The sequence below is a fragment of the Silurus meridionalis genome, chromosome 14, assembly GCF_014805685.1.
Source record: "Silurus meridionalis isolate SWU-2019-XX chromosome 14, ASM1480568v1, whole genome shotgun sequence".
NCBI classification, from domain to species: Eukaryota; Metazoa; Chordata; class Actinopteri; order Siluriformes; family Siluridae; genus Silurus; species Silurus meridionalis.
Window position 1 is genome coordinate 17,937,500 of NC_060897.1, and position 17,988 is coordinate 17,955,487.

The following is a 17,988-nucleotide window of genomic DNA, read 5'->3' on the forward strand; positions in this document are numbered from 1 at the left end:
GTGGGAATGCGCATGCGCGATAACAACGACTGCCGTGAACCAACATATATCAACAATAACGGACGGTGAGAGTGTGGAAGTTTAAATAGGAGCTGGTGATGATGATAAACGAGCACCATATGTGCGCAATTGAAGCCTGGAGCTTCAGAGAAAGCGGCCGAGAAAGCACCTGACACGCCGAAGGGGGCCGAAGGGGGCGTGGCAGGTTGATTCCTGACAGTTAAACATGTACTGTATGTATTTTTATAGCATGCCTTCATCAAACAAATCGCGGCAACTCTGTTGTGTAAAAAACATTTCAAAAACACGTGCATGCACATTCTCATTTATTAACGCACATCATGTACATAAAGAAATTTCAAGCACGTTAATATATTGCCGCCATTTGATTTTCGTTTATCTCGATCATCGGTTACCTCGATGCTTTTTGGCGACCCCCTAGGACATCGACATAACCGGGTTCCACTCTATTATTATTTTGTCGTCGTTGGTGTAAAGTGCGAACAATATGGTTTCTGAACCACACTGACCTCTACTGTTGAGCAAATGCATGATCTTATCTATTTTGTTTCAATTGTAATTGACTGCCTGGTTCCTTAAATATTTGCACAAAAATTGCATATTTATTTTTTGCAGCCTCTAAATCTATGCAAGATGGCTGGGGAGGTGGAGAGGACATGGGCCTGTCGACAGGGCAGTGGGAGCAGGATGAGGGTGACATGTGGAACAGCACAGCCTCTCAGGAGAGCAGCTCATCCTGCAGCTCATGGGGCAACCAGCCGAAAAAAGTTTCACAAAAGGTCAGTAAAGAGAGTTTAATTGAATGTACAAAAGTATTGGAACACCCGGCTTGTGCAGCTGTATGTGGTTCTGCTCCAAACTGTACACAAAATGGGAGGAACACAATTGTACATGTCTGGCATGAAATTTTCCCTTCACTTCAACTCAGACTTAAACATGTTCCAGCATGAAATGCCCCAGAGCACAAAGTCAACTTTGTGAGGATATGCCTTACATGGGTTAAAGTGGAAGAGCTAAAAGTAAAGAGGGAACGCACAGACACTTGTCATTCTTGCTGCCTAATAATCAGCCTAATTTGCAGCACAATCAGCAGAAGCACGTACCAATCTTATGCTCAGGTGTCCACAATCTTTTGTTTTTATATATATGTGTGTGTGTGTGTGTGTGTGTGTGTGTGTGTGTGTGTGTGTGTTCTGAAAATAATAACGACAGAAAACGTTGCTTTTTCTGGTCTTACAGGCGAAGGTTCCTAACAAACAAGACGATGCCTGGATCATGACCCGTCTGATTAAGCAGCTGACAGATATGGGTTTCCCTGTGAGTGTTGCCTCATTAAATAATTGTTTTATTTTATTTATTTTTTTAAGATTTGCTGTGATGCTGTAATTATTGTACGAAGGCAGTATCGGCTTTAATGCAACGCTTGTATACAAAATTCCGTGACGTGTATCCTGATTTCTTTTCCTTGTGATATCTATCCAGAGAGACCCTGCAGAGGAGGCTTTAAAGAGCAACAATATGAACCTGGACCAGGCCATGAGTATGTGTTGCATCTTGATAGATTCATTTCAGTAAAGTTAAGCATGTTTAGCTTTTTAGTTTTTCTTTTTTTAACATGGTGCATGTTTTGGCTGTAGGCGCCCTGTTAGAAAAGAAGACTGAATTAGATAAGCGAGGGTTGGGAATCTCTGACTACAGTAATGGCCTCGTCAACAAGCCAATGAGCTGCAGGCCATCAATCATCTCCAAAGACTCCTCCTCAGACCGTCCTACCTTCCTGGACAAGGTAGCTTATCTATTTTTTTGTCTTTCTTCTATTATCTGTTCAACATGATGTACTGAACTGTGTGATTATTCTCCACTGTAGGACGCAGGACTAGCGGACGATGCCCAAACTTCACCATTTATGCCTTCTCCCAGCCTGAAGCTCCCGTTGGCTAGTGCTGCCCTCCCTGGCCAGAGTCTTGGGGTCACAATGCAAAACTTGAACAACAGACAGGTCCGTCAGGGAGAAGAGAGAGAATGTTGGTTGTTTGACATTCCGTGTTTTCCCTCAGGCATTCTACGGAAAGTTGTTCCTCATTGTTATTTGGTGTGTGTGTATATAGATGCAGAGTGGCATGTTTGGCAGTAGTGGAACAGCACAAACCCGGGCTCTGCAGCAGCCTCCTCCTCAGCCAGCAGTGCCACCTCTCAGCTCCTCCCAGCCTAGTCTACGTGCTCAAGTGCCTCAGTTTCTCTCCCCTCAGGTGGGACCTTGTGCAGTGTAGCTCAGAATTCATTGTAGGATGAAAATGAAATTCACTTACATTTCAGATGAAAGGTTCATCCATTTTGTGTAAGTACTAGACAGCATTAGAAGTAACAGCCATATTTGTTTTATCAACCAATCTGATTCCAAATTACTGACATTTAAAGAATAGAATATTTTCCACGCATACATTACAGCATAGTGAAATTCTTTCCCCTGGAGCACAAAGGGTTAAGGGTTTGCTCAAGGGCACAAGAGTGGCAGCTTAGTGATTCCGAGGCTTAAACCGCCGACCTTCCGATCAGATAAACTCTTAATATGTACAGGAAATAAGTGCCATTTTTAGTGAGCATGATTAAAATAACATGCTAGTAATTAATGTGGAATTAATTAATTTATTTATTTTAACAACTCATGTAATTCAACATGTGGTCTGTCAGCATCTGGGGATATGCTAGATGTTTCAATTCAATGTTTGGCCCTCATTGTCTTTGCAGGTTCAAGCACAGCTCTTACAGTTCGCAGCAAAAAACATTGGTCTCAACCCTGCACTTTTAACCTCACCAATAAACCCTCAGCATATGACCCTGTTGAACCAACTCTACCATCTGCAACTGGTGAGTGTCGGCACGAGGCAGTACTACAGGAAACCTTTGATCAGTATGGACAACAAACCTTCCTCCATCTGCAATCTTTTTCCAATGAAATGTGAAGTGTTAATTGCTCTTTGGTGTCTTGTGTGTGCGCAGGCATACCAGCGTTTACAAATTCAACAGCAGATGTTGCAGGCACAGCGTAATGTTTCTGGCCCGATCAGACAACAGGAGCAGCAAGTAAGCTTCTATACAGTATAGACATAAAACACAGGACATTCTCCAACCAATCTAGTACGTATAATAACGGTGTTTTGTGGATTAGAAACTTGCATGCTTTTATGCTTCATGGACCCCTGGGTACCACCGAGTGCACTTTGAGAACCATTGATGCAGTTAATCTGTGGTTGAATCATGATGTAATGTTTGATTGATTGTTCAATGGGAATATCAGGTTGTGAATGTTATTGTAGGAAATGCAAATATTGGTTACAACATCCTAATTAGACATCTCTTTCTCTCTCTGTGTTTGATAGGTTGCACGTACAATCAATAACATGCAGCAGCAGATCCAGCAGCACCAGCGGCAGCTGGCCCAGGTTTTGCTGGTGAAGCAGCAGCAGCAGCAGCAGCCTCCTCCCTCTCATCCCAGCCTGCATCCAAGCACAGGCAAATCAGCACTGGACGCATTTTCTTCACACCAACAGGCATCAGGCCTCTCTGTCTCTGACCTGCCGACCAAAGAGCCGCAGTCGTCTCCCAACTCCTTCTCCTCTTATACTCTCTGTGAGTTTTGGGTCTGTCGTTCGAACGTTCTCTCTCTCCCACTTGTTTACGGTTAAATGATTGTCATGACATTTTTATTTTATCAGTATGTCACTTTAAGGCACAATCTAAAGTCAATGAATCTTGCCTAATTAATGCTGTTAATAGGTATAGGAGGGAACTCGCACATTTATGTTGTAAATTTAGCGCTATCCTTCCATTTCTCAGACTGCTGCAGACTTTTGACCTTAAAATCTTAATGCTTACAATCTAACTAGCAGGCTAGTTGCTTTTAGACTGTAAATATACATTCATTTGGTTGACTAATTTTGTTCACTTAAAATAGCGACTGTTAATTTGACATCTGAGGCAGTTAAATATGGAATCATGATGATGGTCATTGACCTTTTATGAAACGATTATAGACCATTTAATGCACAAAAACATGCTTTTATTACAATTGTTTTCATTATTTAGCTCTTCATAATTTTTTTTGCTTGTCTAGCTGGATTGAATCCCAACATGAATGTAAACTGCATGGAAGTGGGAGGTCTGTCCATGAAGGACTCTCCTCAGCCTCAGTCGCGCCTGTCACAGTGGACGCACCCCAACTCCATGGAGAATCTCACTGGCAGCTCCTCATCTATGGAACCTGGCCTCAGCAAGCATGGTACAACTGTCCTGATTTTGCTTTTTATACAGATATACATAGATTTTGCAGAGCACATATATAAGGTTTCTTACACTCTTCTGTTTGTCTCGGGTGCCATCTCTGCAGTTCCAAACCTTGGTGCTCCAGGTAAACCCACTCTGGACGACTCCTACAACCCGTATAACCTGATGCAGGCCTCTGACTCTTCTGCCAGTACACTGGTGACTCCAGACAGCTGGGGCCAGAGCAAGAACGCCAACGACAAGATGTCCAACGGGACCAACATCAACTGGCCACCAGGTCTGTAATTGCTGAATTTGTTTTCTTGTAGCCCTTGTGTAGATTACAAATGATGTAAAACTCAGTATTTCAACTTGTCATGTGTCATCATATGAAGCATTTACATCAGTGTTGTAACGGCCCATTTGAACTACATCAGAATTCTGCCCAGGAGTGCCCTGGAAAGGACTACAGAATATTGATCCTGAGACTGACCCTAATGTGACCCCAGGAAGTGTTCCCAGTGGCCCCACTATCAACACCAACATTCAGGATGTAAATCGCTACCTGCTCAGAGACAGGAGTGGAGGTGAGGAGATACTGTAAAGAAGAATTTGTAGCAAAGGTCACAAACAGGCTGTGATGGGCTTATTTCTTTTTCACATTCAGCATAATTTTTATTTATTACATTGTTTATTTCTTCCTCCTCCACTTTGTTCTTGCATATTTTTATTATGGGCCAAACAGGCTCCTCCCCAACAAATTCTCAGCCTGAGCCTCTAGCAACTGGCCAGTGAATGGCTATAATAGCTGTTTTAGTCTGTCCTCCTCTGAGGTAGACAGCACAGGTACAATCCCCCTTTTGCCTCACCACCCAAGCCTACAATATCAGTAGGGTCCTGAGTGACTGCCTTCTGTGTGGCTTGCAGTATCCCATGTATTCCATTGCCTCATCCCTTGTTCACACTGGCGAGATGATACATTTTGGTTGTATCTCGCTAGTGTGCCACCACATATCTATATATTTTTTTTCTTACTAGTTCATAAAAAAAATTAATAATGCAAATTAAATTGCTTTGCATGTTGTAAGGATTTTATCAGCTATTAACAGATTAGCAGCGCTAGATACCAATCTCCAAACACTCACCAGAGACAACAATGTTCTCTGCTTATTTTTCCACATTTGACTTTTGTTTAGGGCTAAAACGATTCCTCGAGTAATTAGATTACAGAAATTCATTGAGGCAAATTATTTGCCTCAATGCTTCGTTTAGTCCGTTTAACTACACATGGAGCACTGTGTTTCCCCATGGACTATTATTACTGATGCACCACCTACTAAACTCTGGAGCGCTCTGGACAGAATACAGAATGAAAAATGTAGGAACAGGGAGAAAACAGTGAGCGGTGAGCAGATTCAGGACAAAAAATTGCCAGAGACTCTCCAAGTTTGGGATCGTTTCAAGCTGCTTTTATGGAGACAAGAAAACCACATCGCGATACTGTGCAAGATTTAATAAATAAATACTTGAGTAAGAATAATTGAGATACATTTAACAAATATTTTCCCATAACCTTCTCTACACGGCAAATGCGGAGGGACCTTTTGAAAGCAACTGCATTTGTATTTTGATGTAATATGGCAATTAAATTGGTTTAGTTTCCACAGATATTCTTGTGTGCAATTTCAGCAATAAAAATTTCAATTTTTCTAAAAAGGAAACAAATTACTTGTTGATTTTAAGAGACCCGTCTTATTATCTCTCTTATTTAGTATTGCTCTTTAATAAAGAAAATTGTCTTATTCGATTACTCGATTAATTAATGGAATAATCGTTAGATTACTCGATTACTAAAATAATTGGTAGCAGCTCTACTTTTTTGAGTCAGACAGATTTTTTTGAATAAATTGAAGATGGCAAAATTGTAAAAGGAAGAGTGAGAAAGAAAGAAACTGAATGGTCACCGGTTGCTTTGTTCGTTGCCAGTGTGAACCGCACTAATTACAATTTTCCCTTCTTTTGAGAACAAAAATTTTGTGGCTGCTTCAGCTTTGGGGTGGAACGGTGTAAAGCATGGTCTGCAGCTATAGGCTGGGTTCAATTAGTGAGGAACTAGTAAGATTTTTGTCTTTAAAGGCCTCCCCTTGTTTATCACTGTTATAAGAATTCATCCCTATTTCACTGCTTTCTTGAATTAAGAAAATTCATCACATGGGTTAGCATTAAGTTCTCTTGTAAATGAAGTGTTTTCCTACACCTCTGCTCATACAGGCAAGCTATCAGACATGAAATCCACTTGGTCGCCTGGGCCCATCTCACACACGCAGGCCTCACTGTCCCATGAGCTGTGGAAGGTGCCTCAGGGACCGAGGAACACTACAGCCCCTACCCGTCCTCCACCTGGCCTGACCAATACAAAGCCCTCCTCCACCTGGGGGGGCAACAGCTTAGGCTTGGTGCCTGGCTGGAGCAGCTCATACTCCTCAGGTATTTGTTATACAAGAACATTTTGGATGTTAATGTGCATGTACACAACTGAAAAAGCTGAGCAAACAAGGCAGTGACTGAAATAAAACCATTATGACTCGGGTCCTGTGTATGGGTTGCTCATGGGTCACGCTGTGTAAGATTACCAATTGTTTCGATTGTGTAGTTTGGCTTGGGTTTTTTTTTTGTTTGTTTGTTTTTGTGCACTCACTGCTGTTGTTGGATCTGTTTGGTGATTAGTGAACCATATACAGGAATGAAGGTCGTTTGTTTAACATGTGTAATACATTACTGATTGCAGTTTTCAAATGTTTGACAGCTATGTACAAAGTTTGGTTCATATAGCATTTTCAGTTTTATTATCATTTCATCATGAAGTCTATTTTGATAAAGTAAGCAGCTGTTAATTGATGGAGATTTCAGCACATAAGGATTTGGGGTTATTGTAGTCCTGTGCCATTGTAGTAACATTTATCCAGAACATTTATCTGTGTTGTTTTTTAATATATGAGAACTCAGGACGCAGACATGGACAAGGTTTTAATGCTTTTACCCCAAAATAAAATATAATAAAATTTTTATCTCAAGTTAGACTACACTAAGAGGCTTGTTATATTGATAAACTATAGTATTTTGGGGGGGGGCAGAAAAAATAGCTGTTGTTTATTGACCAATAAATATGGGCCATTTTGACATTTTGTGACTACAAAATCCATTAATAAATCCATTAATAATGTCCTGTAATGTCTTGTACTGAAAGTATGCTGTGCAGAAGAAGCAGAAGCACGATTCTGTTGTACATACAGAAACTAGACAAAAGGGTTGTGTTTTATTTCAATAGGTACAACATGGAGTACAGACAGCTCCAACAGAACCAGCAGCTGGCTAGTTCTAAGGAACCTCACACCCCAGGTACAGCAGGCAGACCAAATAAACATACACTTTTTATAAATACAATGCCTTGTTGTTTTGTCTGACTTTGTGTGCGTGACCGGGTTTGTCCTCTAGATTGACGGCTCTACTCTGCGGACGCTGTGCATGCAGCATGGCCCCTTAATCACATTCCACCTCAACCTGACACAGGGCAACGCCGTGGTGCGCTACAGCTCCAAGGACGAGGCTGGCAAAGCCCAGAAGTCCCTGCACATGTATGCGATGCTGTGCTTTTTTTTTTTTTTTTTTTTTTTTCTTTCTTTATCCCCAGATGGGGTTTGGTGTAGATGTCACTGTGTTCATATATTACATTACATTACATTAGATCCATGGATGAATTACAGTTAAGGCTTTTATGAACAATTCAACCATCTAATATATCTTAAGAGTTATTCTTTAACTGTCATCTTTAATTAATTACAATGCAGCAAATTAGCATGAACAACATATACATTGACAGCAAATGACTTTGGGAAAGCTTCATGCTAAAGCGAAATCATTCAGGGTCTTGGAGTAGTCTTTAGCCAAAAACAAAAAAAAAAACGAGGGTACAGCGACAGAAAATTAAGTATGAAATTTAACTGTGAGCCTGAAGGAACAATCCTTTGAGTTTGTGTGTGTGTGTGTGTGTGTGTGTATCAGAGTTGACATGATTTCGTCCTGTTTGTGTAGGTGTGTTCTCGGCAACACCACCATACTTGCAGAATTTGCTGGAGAGGAGGAGGTGAACCGCTTCTTTGCACAGGGTCAATCCCTCACACCCACCACCAGCTGGCAGGCCAACCCAGGCACCAATCAGACTCGGCTTGGGGGTGGAGCGTCTGTCACGTCGCACCCCATTGGCCACTGGAACACCGCCAGCCTGGGAGGAGGCGGCGCTGTCAGCGCACCTAAAGGGGGCAACGAGCTGCTATGGGGTGGTGTGCAGCAGTACTCCAGCCTTTGGGGGCCACCCAGTACGGAAGAGGGCCGAGTGGTAGGCAGCCCAACCCCTATCAACACGCTGCTTCCCGGAGACCTGCTGAGTGGAGAGTCCATGTGATGGAGTCGACTCAGGAGGAGAATTATGAATATGAAAAAAAAAAATGAACATGAAACACAAAAAAAGAATTAAAAACATAAATAAAAACTTGAAGAAATATAATTACGCAGGAGCAAAAACCAAGCAGAATCATGTGGTGATAATCAGCATAATTGGAACTGTGAACCAAGAGACAGGAGGCTGAAGATACACTTGTAGAGGCTGCTGACCTTCTTCCTCTTCTCCTCCTTTTTATTTTGCATCATTTCAGTGGATTTTTGTGTTTTATTTTTTTGTTTTTTTTGTTAGTTTTTTTCCTGTGAGGCTTTGGTTACAGTATTTTCTAAGACTTTTGGAAAAGCGCAAGTGATTCAACTAAAAGGAAATTGAACCTTTAATTACGAACTTTCTCTTAATAACTGAAAACTGTGTATTTTACTACAACTGATCAGACAAGCTGCCATTTTTAAATGTCCCCCTGGCACAAGCCCCTCATCGCCCCGGATACACCGTACGAGCCTTCCTCCCTACTCCCCCAAAGAAATGCATCATTCCTTTCAGCCCTTCCCTTTAGACTGTATACATTGCTTGTGTGTGTGTGTGTGTGTGTGTGTGTGTGTGTGTGTGTGTGTGTGTGTGTGTGTGTGTGTGTTTGTGTGTGTGTGTGTGTGTGTGTTCACCTGTTAACCTGGCGGGTTCGTTTAACAGCACTAAACTAGCCTTAACTGCTTACCAGCCCATCTCCCACACACTCACTCTGGGCTTACAGAAGAGATGGATCCAAGAATTGCACATTTTTTTCCTCACTTTTGAGCCAGCAGAGAAGAAAATAAATTCCATTCTTGACTTAGCACACAGGTCACAGCACACATCTGCTTTTTTCCTCCAGACCTCAGCCATCACCCTTGTCTGTCTGCATCACTATTAAAGGGACAGACGTGCGGCTGGTGCTTACTCATCTGCAGGACAGGCTGAGCAAATAGTTGCCAGCGTAATGTGTGTGCGCGCGTGTGTATGTGTGCTGCATTTAACCACTGTCTTCAAAACTTTAACAAAACACTCGGAAACACACCACGTACACGTCCTTCTCTTCTGCGCCATGAATGACCTCAAGTTATTTGTGACCCAGTGGGGAAGAAAAAAAAAAAAAACCCGAAATTGTTTGTCGGACGTGCAATATGCCACAGACTCTTCCGTCCATCGTTATACAGATCTTATGCTGGTGAAGTTTTCTTTTCTAAATCGGAGGTGAGGGGTTACAACAAAGACATCGCCGGCATCATCGTCGTCCCTCATCCACCAAGTGCGGGGACAAAGAGAAAGACTTTCTCATGGTGTGTGAGCCTGTAGTGAAGACGATCACTAGCACTTCCTTAAAAAAAAAACAAAAAAGACACAAAGTGACCATAGCAGGATGCGGGCTTCAAACCAAATAAGTGTTTCTTGTAAAACCCAGTAGACAAGGTGCATTTTATGTTGTATTTGGTACAAATGAACAGAACAAAATGGGCTGATTTGGGGAATTAAAAAAAATAAGGGTGGTTTATCATAGCACTTACCAAGAGCATCGAGCTCCAACTTCAATGCCAACAAATCACACATGGAAAGCTGGAACTGAAAAACGCAAAGTAAAAGCAATCTACATAGCTTTTCCATGCTTTTTTTTTTTTTTTTTTTTGGGAAAACTCTAAACGGATTTTTTTCCTTATGTCCCTCCCTTGGATGGACCTCAAATGGTAGCAAATGAAGGGTAGTTTAACAAGAGAAAAAAAAGAAACAAACCATGCAAAACTGAAAACTGATTCTGAAGCATTCTTGTGTTTATATATATATATATATATATATATATATATATATATATATATATATATATATATATATATATATATACATATATAGATATATATATCAAAGAGAATATTACTGTTACAGTACTCCAAAATTGTCCGCCTTTTTGTCTAGAGATGCTAGACATGTCCATATGTGGTAATAGATCCTGCGGGGCCCTTACGCCTGGCGGCCCCACCTTCCTTGGATAATAAGTGTGGCCACTGAGTGCCTATCTGTTGTGGCGCCCGCTGTGCCCACGCTGACTCTGACGCCACTGTGCCAGACCGGTGCGCCCGATGCCAGAGCGTGCTTGGAGCTGCTGTTTTGGCCTGGCGCGGGGCAGCAGCTCTCTCAGAAATGGCCCGACAGTACTCTTGCGCCAGCATTTGACCTCGTCTCAACTCTCTTAAAACTCTTTTCTTTTCATGCAAAGATCACTTTAGCTGGAAGTGGACACGATCCTTTCACGTCATTTTTCTTTTTTTTTTTTTTTTTGTTTCCTGGAATTGCAAGTGTTGCTATATTTCTTATTTTTTTGTCAACATTGCTGTTATTGTTGTCTTGATGATAATGCTTTGGAGTGTGTGTGTCTGTGAGCGAGTGTGTGAAGTGTGCATGAGTTCATGCAGTGGTCTTTTACAGTAGCTGCTCTTTATCAGCCCCTTTCCACTGCACATATGCAGGAACATTGGGAGAAAGAGGCATGTCTACGCCTTTTCTGAATCGCAAACGTTCACTATGCCATGTCAGCAGATCATGCTGATCTCGAATGACGGTTTAGGGATTGTTCCTTTTTTTTTTTTTTCCTGGTTGCTTTTACAGATTGACTGAATCTAGGGGGCACGTGTAAGTGTAGTTGCGAGTATTAGACATGCTCAGCCTGCCTGCTACCTGTCCATCACTTTCCCCATTCTCATGTTCCCTTTCCTTCTGTCTGCCTCCTGTTTATTCTGGCGCTCTGTCCTGTACTCATACCGGTGCTGAAGGCGAACAACCACAGCGCACGCTCCTTCTTTAACACTTCTCGTTATCGCAGTAATAAAACGCAAACGACAAGAGAAGAACCTCTTTTTCTATGCAAAGTCCGAATGAAAGGTACATGACCACTGTCACTCAATTACAGCCCATCATTTCCTGTTTTTTCCCCACTAGTTACGAGTTTGTTGATTTCTGAGCAGGCAGCTTCCTGTTACTGTGGCCTTCAGTGTTTTTGCATCTCTGAACGCCAGTCGTCGTCTTGGTCCCGAAAAAAAAAAAAGCGATCCCACGTGTCAGAATTTTCTTTTCGAAGTGACAACTTTGTGCATGCAATCTCAGGGCAGACTCAGAGAAGTCCAAAACGTAGTTGTTGTTTTTTTTTCCCTCCCAAAGGAGGGAATTCATATATTATTCAGCGGGTTTTGTTTTCTTGCACTCTTATATTGCTCAAGACGTATTTTATATTTGGAAAGAATTAGTTCAGCAGTATCGGGAAATCTTTTTATTCGTGTTGTTTTGTTTTGTTAGTTTTTTCCTTTCCATGTGCGGTTTCTTCAGCATGCATGCTCTTGATCGTTTCTGCAATATTGCCAAAAGAATGTTAAGACAACTATTATTCCGAAATGATTTCTAGAAAACTTTATAGATTTCCATGTTTCTAGATTTGGTTTTCTAGAAGATGGAAAGGTAGAAAGCAGGCTGGCATCGAAACTGACGGGTAGCACCTTGTCCCAGGCATTACAATTATAAAGGAAGGACTGCTGCGAAATAAAATGGGGATTGTGAAATTCTTACCTACGCTGTAGATGGGTTTTTATTTTAAGCCAAAAAAATGAGAGATCTGTCCTTGTATTGCTTTTAGGAAACCGATAGTACATTCATGGCTGAAGTGCTTCTTTCTGCAAGGCTTTTATGGTGCGAAGCAGCTGACTGTGGGTAAAGTGAATTAATTAATGATATTCACTTCGGCCTTGAGCACCAGAGCAGATTTTTTATTCTTATTCTTTTTAATAAAAAAAAAAAAGAGGTCCACATATGTGCCAGCACTAGAACTGCTTAGAAGTTTAAGCACCCCCGATATTTCAGAAAAAAAATTATACATTTGGGCCAAATGTAAAATGTACACCATAGGACTCAGACACATCTCTCTACAAAGCAGCTGCACTTAGTTCGCATTGAGATCTGTTTCCCCTTTGTGCAATACTAGCATCCTGAATTATCTGGGGAAACTGCAGCTACAGTACAGTATGTTCTACTTATGTGTTACGTAACGCAGATCGGTGAAAAGTGATCAATAGAAATGTCCAAATGTTATGCTTTTCAGCCAGGCTGCACTGCTGTACAGGTGTTTCTAACTGAAATAGAATGTTGTGCTGTGATCAGAAACACCTACATTGCTTAAAAAAAAAGGATAAACCTTTAGCAAAATGGCTGGGATCTTGTTTAGAGAGTAGAGATTATAAGTTAGTGTCTCTGGACCTGATAGCATCAGGACAAGAGCACATGTCAATTGCATGGGGAAAGGCCCTAGTGAGTGACACTAGTAACAATCACTATTGTCTGTCCCTCTCCCCTTTTTTAAACTCCAGACTGCCTTGCTTTAAAGTGTACTCAAAGCCACCAGACATTTGAAACCATCACATTCACAAGTGGGGTAAAGACATTAATTCCCCACAGAACATTAGATCAGTGCTGCAGCAGTCCCATAAGGCTTGTTCCGTCTTTCTGTACCTCACTAAACGTCCATGACTGTGGATCTGGTTTAGGACGAATGCACCCCCCCTCTGTAATGGCTGTAAAAAGGGATGGTTAGGGACGGAAAGAGATCAGTTCAAAGAGAATTCAATCTTTTCCACGGTCTTGGGTAGAATATGCACATACTGGTTTTATGTACACGCACATTTGTAAGCTTATGTGTGTATATAGCCGGTTATCTCTTTCCACTTTACCTTAATGTTCTCTCCCAGGCCAATGCCAACTCCTATATCGATTTTTTTGCTCTGTGTACCCCATATTGAAAGTCTAAACATATCAAAATTCTACACAAAAAACAAACAAATAAACAAATGAAAGATATACTAATACTTGAATCTAAAAGAAGCGCCAATAATGTAATGTGAAACTTTTTGTAATGATTTTTGTCACTCATACACTTCCAAGCTTTTTAATAACATCAGTTTAAAATGAACTTAAAAACAAAAAAAAATGTGTGGAGGAAAAAAAAAAAAGTAAAATGACATCTATTGTATGCGTTTGCACAAGGCTGTGTGTGTGGGTGTGTGTGTGTATATGTACTGATGGATGAGTGAATGTTATTAATCTGTTTGGACAAGTGGGCAAAGGTTTAAAAAAGTGTGTTCGTTCGCACTTGTAGTGTGTTCGTTCCCACCATATGGTTTAATTCAGTATCTTTACAGGTTATTTGCCCTTTTTTTTTTGTTTTTGTTTTTTCCGCTAGTCTGTAGTCCGATTCAGATACGTATTGTTATTAGCTTCTAGCGTTGCACTGAGTGTCTGCCTCCCCTCTTTCAGCCAATCATACACCATGAAATAAAGTACAGAGGGATAAGGTGACAATTCACGTGTTAATGTTTACTCAAGGACATAGAGGAAAAAAAAAAGTGTGTTTTATCTGTAATATGATTATCTACTTTATAGTGGCTTTTATTGCTTTCCTGAAAATAATTGAGTATTGCACCATTTTTTTTCCAGATTATAAAAATGAAGAAAAAAAAAAAAAAAAAAAGAAACAAAACAAAAAAAAAATGTGGCCATAGGTTGGTGTAGATGGACTTGTAACTTCCAGTGTCTGTTCCATGCTAAATTGAGAACGATGAAACATGAGTTTGTTACAAGGCTTAAATCAGTGGTGCCTACTTTTACTTTTTTTTTTTTTTTTTTTTTTTTACCTTTTTGTTTCTCCAAGGCCACCAACAGTTTACAAGCATTTCATGTTGTTCAAAGAAAAGGAAATTACTGTGGGAATGTCCAAAAAAAAACGAAGAAAAAAAACAAAACGGACATACTTCCATCGTGAATAACAAAAACACTTTACTGAATGAAGATTATTGTGCTACTTGCAGAACTCTGGGATTGATCAGTGTTGTCATGTTGTGATTCACTTTTTTTTTTGTGTTGTCATTTATTGAGTTCATGGACTATTGAAGTCTGTATGTGGGTTTATTTTTTTTCCTTTTGTGCAAATAATTGCTCACTATCTTGCACATACATAAAAAGTGGATCATGTCTCAGGAAGGCAAGGTTTCCAGAGTACCAACTCCACACCATTTTAATGTTGTTGTTTTTTTTGTTTGTTTTTTATAAAGGGAAAAAAAGTTGATTAAGAAAATTAAGCACTGAAAAGGTTATGGATTTCAGAAGAAAAAAAAAAAAAACTTGTTTCTAAATCCGTAGCAGTTACATATTTACCAAATAATGGACTCTAAATGAACTTTAAACAATGGAGTGCTTTATATAAAAAAAATCTATATATTAAAATTGCTTTACATTTTAGACAAAGTGATCAATGATTTTGATTGTTCAGAAGACAGTAAAAGAGCATACAAGTACTGTATGTGGTAATGTTTATTGTATTTTCTTAACATGAGGTCCCTTTCCTGTTGAAATCAGGAACATTTGTGCATTACTATTTCTTTTTCTGCCATTCTCTACTGTGGCAGGTATTATGTACGGAAAAAGTGAAAAGAAAAAAAAAAAAAAAAAAACACGATGTATAAAAAGCGTTTCTTCTGCATCAATTTGAAGGATTGAAAGTGAGCTGGTTTTTAAGGATCATGATCTATGCACAAGTGGGGTGTAGAGGTGTAAAGGCCTCTGTGACCCATCTAATGGGATTTGGGGGAATTACTTTTGGGCTTTCCTTCCATTCTACTCATTATGTTGCCACTTTTTATTCCTATCAGCATCTCCTATTAATCGTGTACTACAGTACCAGTACTTTACCATGCTGTTTATTCCTAAACCAATGAGCATCTCACTCTAAAGCACTGTGGGGTTTTTTGTAGCCTGTGATAAGGGTGTGTCTTGTGTGTTATCTTTGTTCCTGTGTTAACTAGGGTTGGGGGTTTGGGGGTGGATCAGGGGTTCAGGGGTGGGCAGAGGGTTGCTTTTGCCTTTGAAAAATATTAAGGAAAATGCCTGTACTGAGATTTAAAAATGACAGTGGCTTTTAATGTTTCTCTCTCTCCTCATAGAATGTGATTGTTGATGACATGCACCGAAATGTTTCATGAACAATGGAGCTTCTTTCAACCTATTAATAAATTGCATTTTTGGCTGTATGATTTTTTTTTAATGTATAAATAAGGATTTGTTCATGTCTAAGTAGTACAAAAATATTCTGTGAGCATGAATTCTTTTAACCGAGTGAGACTCTAGAAAAACGCTCATATTGGGTCTTCAGTGGGTAAACCAGCATGCATGCAGATCATTTGTAGGTAGTTTCAGGAACACAAAGTTTCACTGTGACAAAAGTTGCTGGGCTCTTGAGCATGACCCTTAACTACTCAAATTTATGAAATAATTCATGGTCAGTGTAAATAAGAATAATACCCAAATGCCGTAGATGTAAATAAAAAAAATAATCTGCTACCTGTTCCAAGCTCTCTGCAAACACACCCTCCAATGCAAAGATAAATTATCAAAAACATTTAGATCTTAACAAACCCTAAACAAAATGCCATAAATGCTAGCTCAACTTCTGATCCAGTGTGCAAAACTGTCTCGCAAAAGTCATTGATGTAAAAAAAAAAAGATATGAGAATTAAACATAAATTGTCCAATTAATCAAAAATCTGTGAAACAACCTACAGCAGCAATGGGATGCTGATAAATGGTTAGCAAAATTATCCTTGTATCAGGTAGTCTGTTCAATTTTCCTTACTCAATGTTACTATGTAGAAGACTCCCACACTAAAAGCTGACCCTAATCTTATTACTCTAGTTCCACTTTAACCTGCTAAGTGGCTATTTTTTCGATGATAGTCCATGTGTTTGAAGCTGTGCACCACTTGCCAAAAATATAAGAACAACTACCTTCAGGATTAATGCAAATAACCTGAGTACCAGAAGCACACCCCCAGGGATTGACCTCGTGGGTCTAATTCCTACCAGCAAAATGTATGCGTGATGGTGATGGTGGATTATTTCAAGTGGTTGGAGATGTTCCTGATGCAAGACAGCAAAACCCCTTTAGATTTATGGAGGAAAAAAAATTGAGGAAGGAGATATTCACACCTAATGGTACCCATAGTTCCTGGTCTATGACCATCGTCCCTAGTTTACCTTTGCACTGCTGTCTATGTAACTGAGAAGCTCACCACAAGTTGGCATCCATAGACTAACCTGATCTACCAACATCATAATCATGGCTTAGCATAAAACAACTGGAAGAACCCTCTAAATGGACCACTGCTTTTTTGTTCATATTTCCTCTTACAGACAAAGAATTCCATCACCATGGTCTAAACATATACATCATGAATGAAATCTCAATTAATCTTGACTCTTAAGCCTAATATGGCTCTGGCTCTGCTTCCTTGTGATTGCTTAGGCAATATTTGAAGAGTCTGTCAGTGTGTGGCTCACAGGGTCTGGGTGCTTGGCACTTACATTTTTTATTTTATTTATTTTTTATTGTTTTTTATTGTTAGAGCAATATCAAATGTATATCAAATAGCAATGTAAAACCTAAATAGGTGAGGGTTTGTAGCTTGTATGAAGTATATGGTGCCAACTGTTTGAGCCTTGTCTCTGTATTTTTTTTTTGTTGTTTGTTTATTTCCATATATTTGCACAGGTGATGATTAATAAAAAGCTATTATTTACAATTAAAATGTAACCGCCTCAGCAGGACATAAAGGCAAAGTTACATCCTCAGCAAGAAAGAATGGCAAAGCAATGTGCCCAGCTAGGATCCTCTTTGTACTGTGTCCATTCAATACCTCTCTGGTCATGGCCACAATGGACTATTCCCTTCCAGACCACCACAGAATACATTTACTCACCATTTGAATTGTCTGACCCTTTGCTCCTTTGATTTGGCATTTCCACAGTAGTCACGGTTTTTGCATTTCAGCTTGGATTTTGGCTACTGTGGGCACTGTTTATAGTTTTTGTCCTTCATGTTTAAAGTCCCCCTCTTAGCCCAGCATTGAGATAGCCCCTTTGTTGTCGGTATTTGAGGAAAATTAATCTATATTAATATAGTTCGATTAATGTTCTTAAAGTTTTTACTCTAAGAACAGCCTTTTCACAAGGATCTGCAAACCTTTTATTGTGAATGTGATCCACGTATTTGCTTCCGCTGCAGCTGACAAATCCGAAGCAAATATGTGGATCACATTCACAATATATTTGCACAGGTAAATGATTTAAAAAAGCTGGTATTTAAATTAAAATGTATAAGTTGTATAATGTACAAGTTGTTTAGTTCC

The 17,988-nt window shown here is 39.9% G+C and overlaps 1 protein-coding gene across 3 annotated transcripts in view; it reads left to right on the forward strand.

Moving 5' to 3' along the window:
- Positions 1-15,834, forward strand: part of tnrc6c1 (trinucleotide repeat containing adaptor 6C1) — a 56,399-nt gene extending 40,565 nt beyond the window's left edge. For 2 of the 3 annotated variants that reach the window (XM_046866888.1, XM_046866890.1), the window contains 16 exons: positions 637-800; positions 1,252-1,338; positions 1,504-1,561; positions 1,659-1,807; positions 1,889-2,020; positions 2,130-2,270; positions 2,770-2,889; positions 3,022-3,105; positions 3,402-3,651; positions 4,136-4,300; positions 4,409-4,582; positions 4,722-4,871; positions 6,556-6,771; positions 7,613-7,683; positions 7,780-7,919; positions 8,377-15,834. In XM_046866888.1, the coding sequence (XP_046722844.1) occupies positions 637-800; positions 1,252-1,338; positions 1,504-1,561; positions 1,659-1,807; positions 1,889-2,020; positions 2,130-2,270; positions 2,770-2,889; positions 3,022-3,105; positions 3,402-3,651; positions 4,136-4,300; positions 4,409-4,582; positions 4,722-4,871; positions 6,556-6,771; positions 7,613-7,683; positions 7,780-7,919; positions 8,377-8,746 (2,471 nt within the window). In that variant the 3' untranslated portion in view covers positions 8,747-15,834. The remainder of the gene's footprint in view (positions 1-636; positions 801-1,251; positions 1,339-1,503; positions 1,562-1,658; positions 1,808-1,888; positions 2,021-2,129; positions 2,271-2,769; positions 2,890-3,021; positions 3,106-3,401; positions 3,652-4,135; positions 4,301-4,408; positions 4,583-4,721; positions 4,872-6,555; positions 6,772-7,612; positions 7,684-7,779; positions 7,920-8,376) is intronic. The other variant, XM_046866889.1, reaches the window with a different exon arrangement.
- The last annotated feature ends 2,154 nt before the right edge of the window (positions 15,835-17,988 follow it).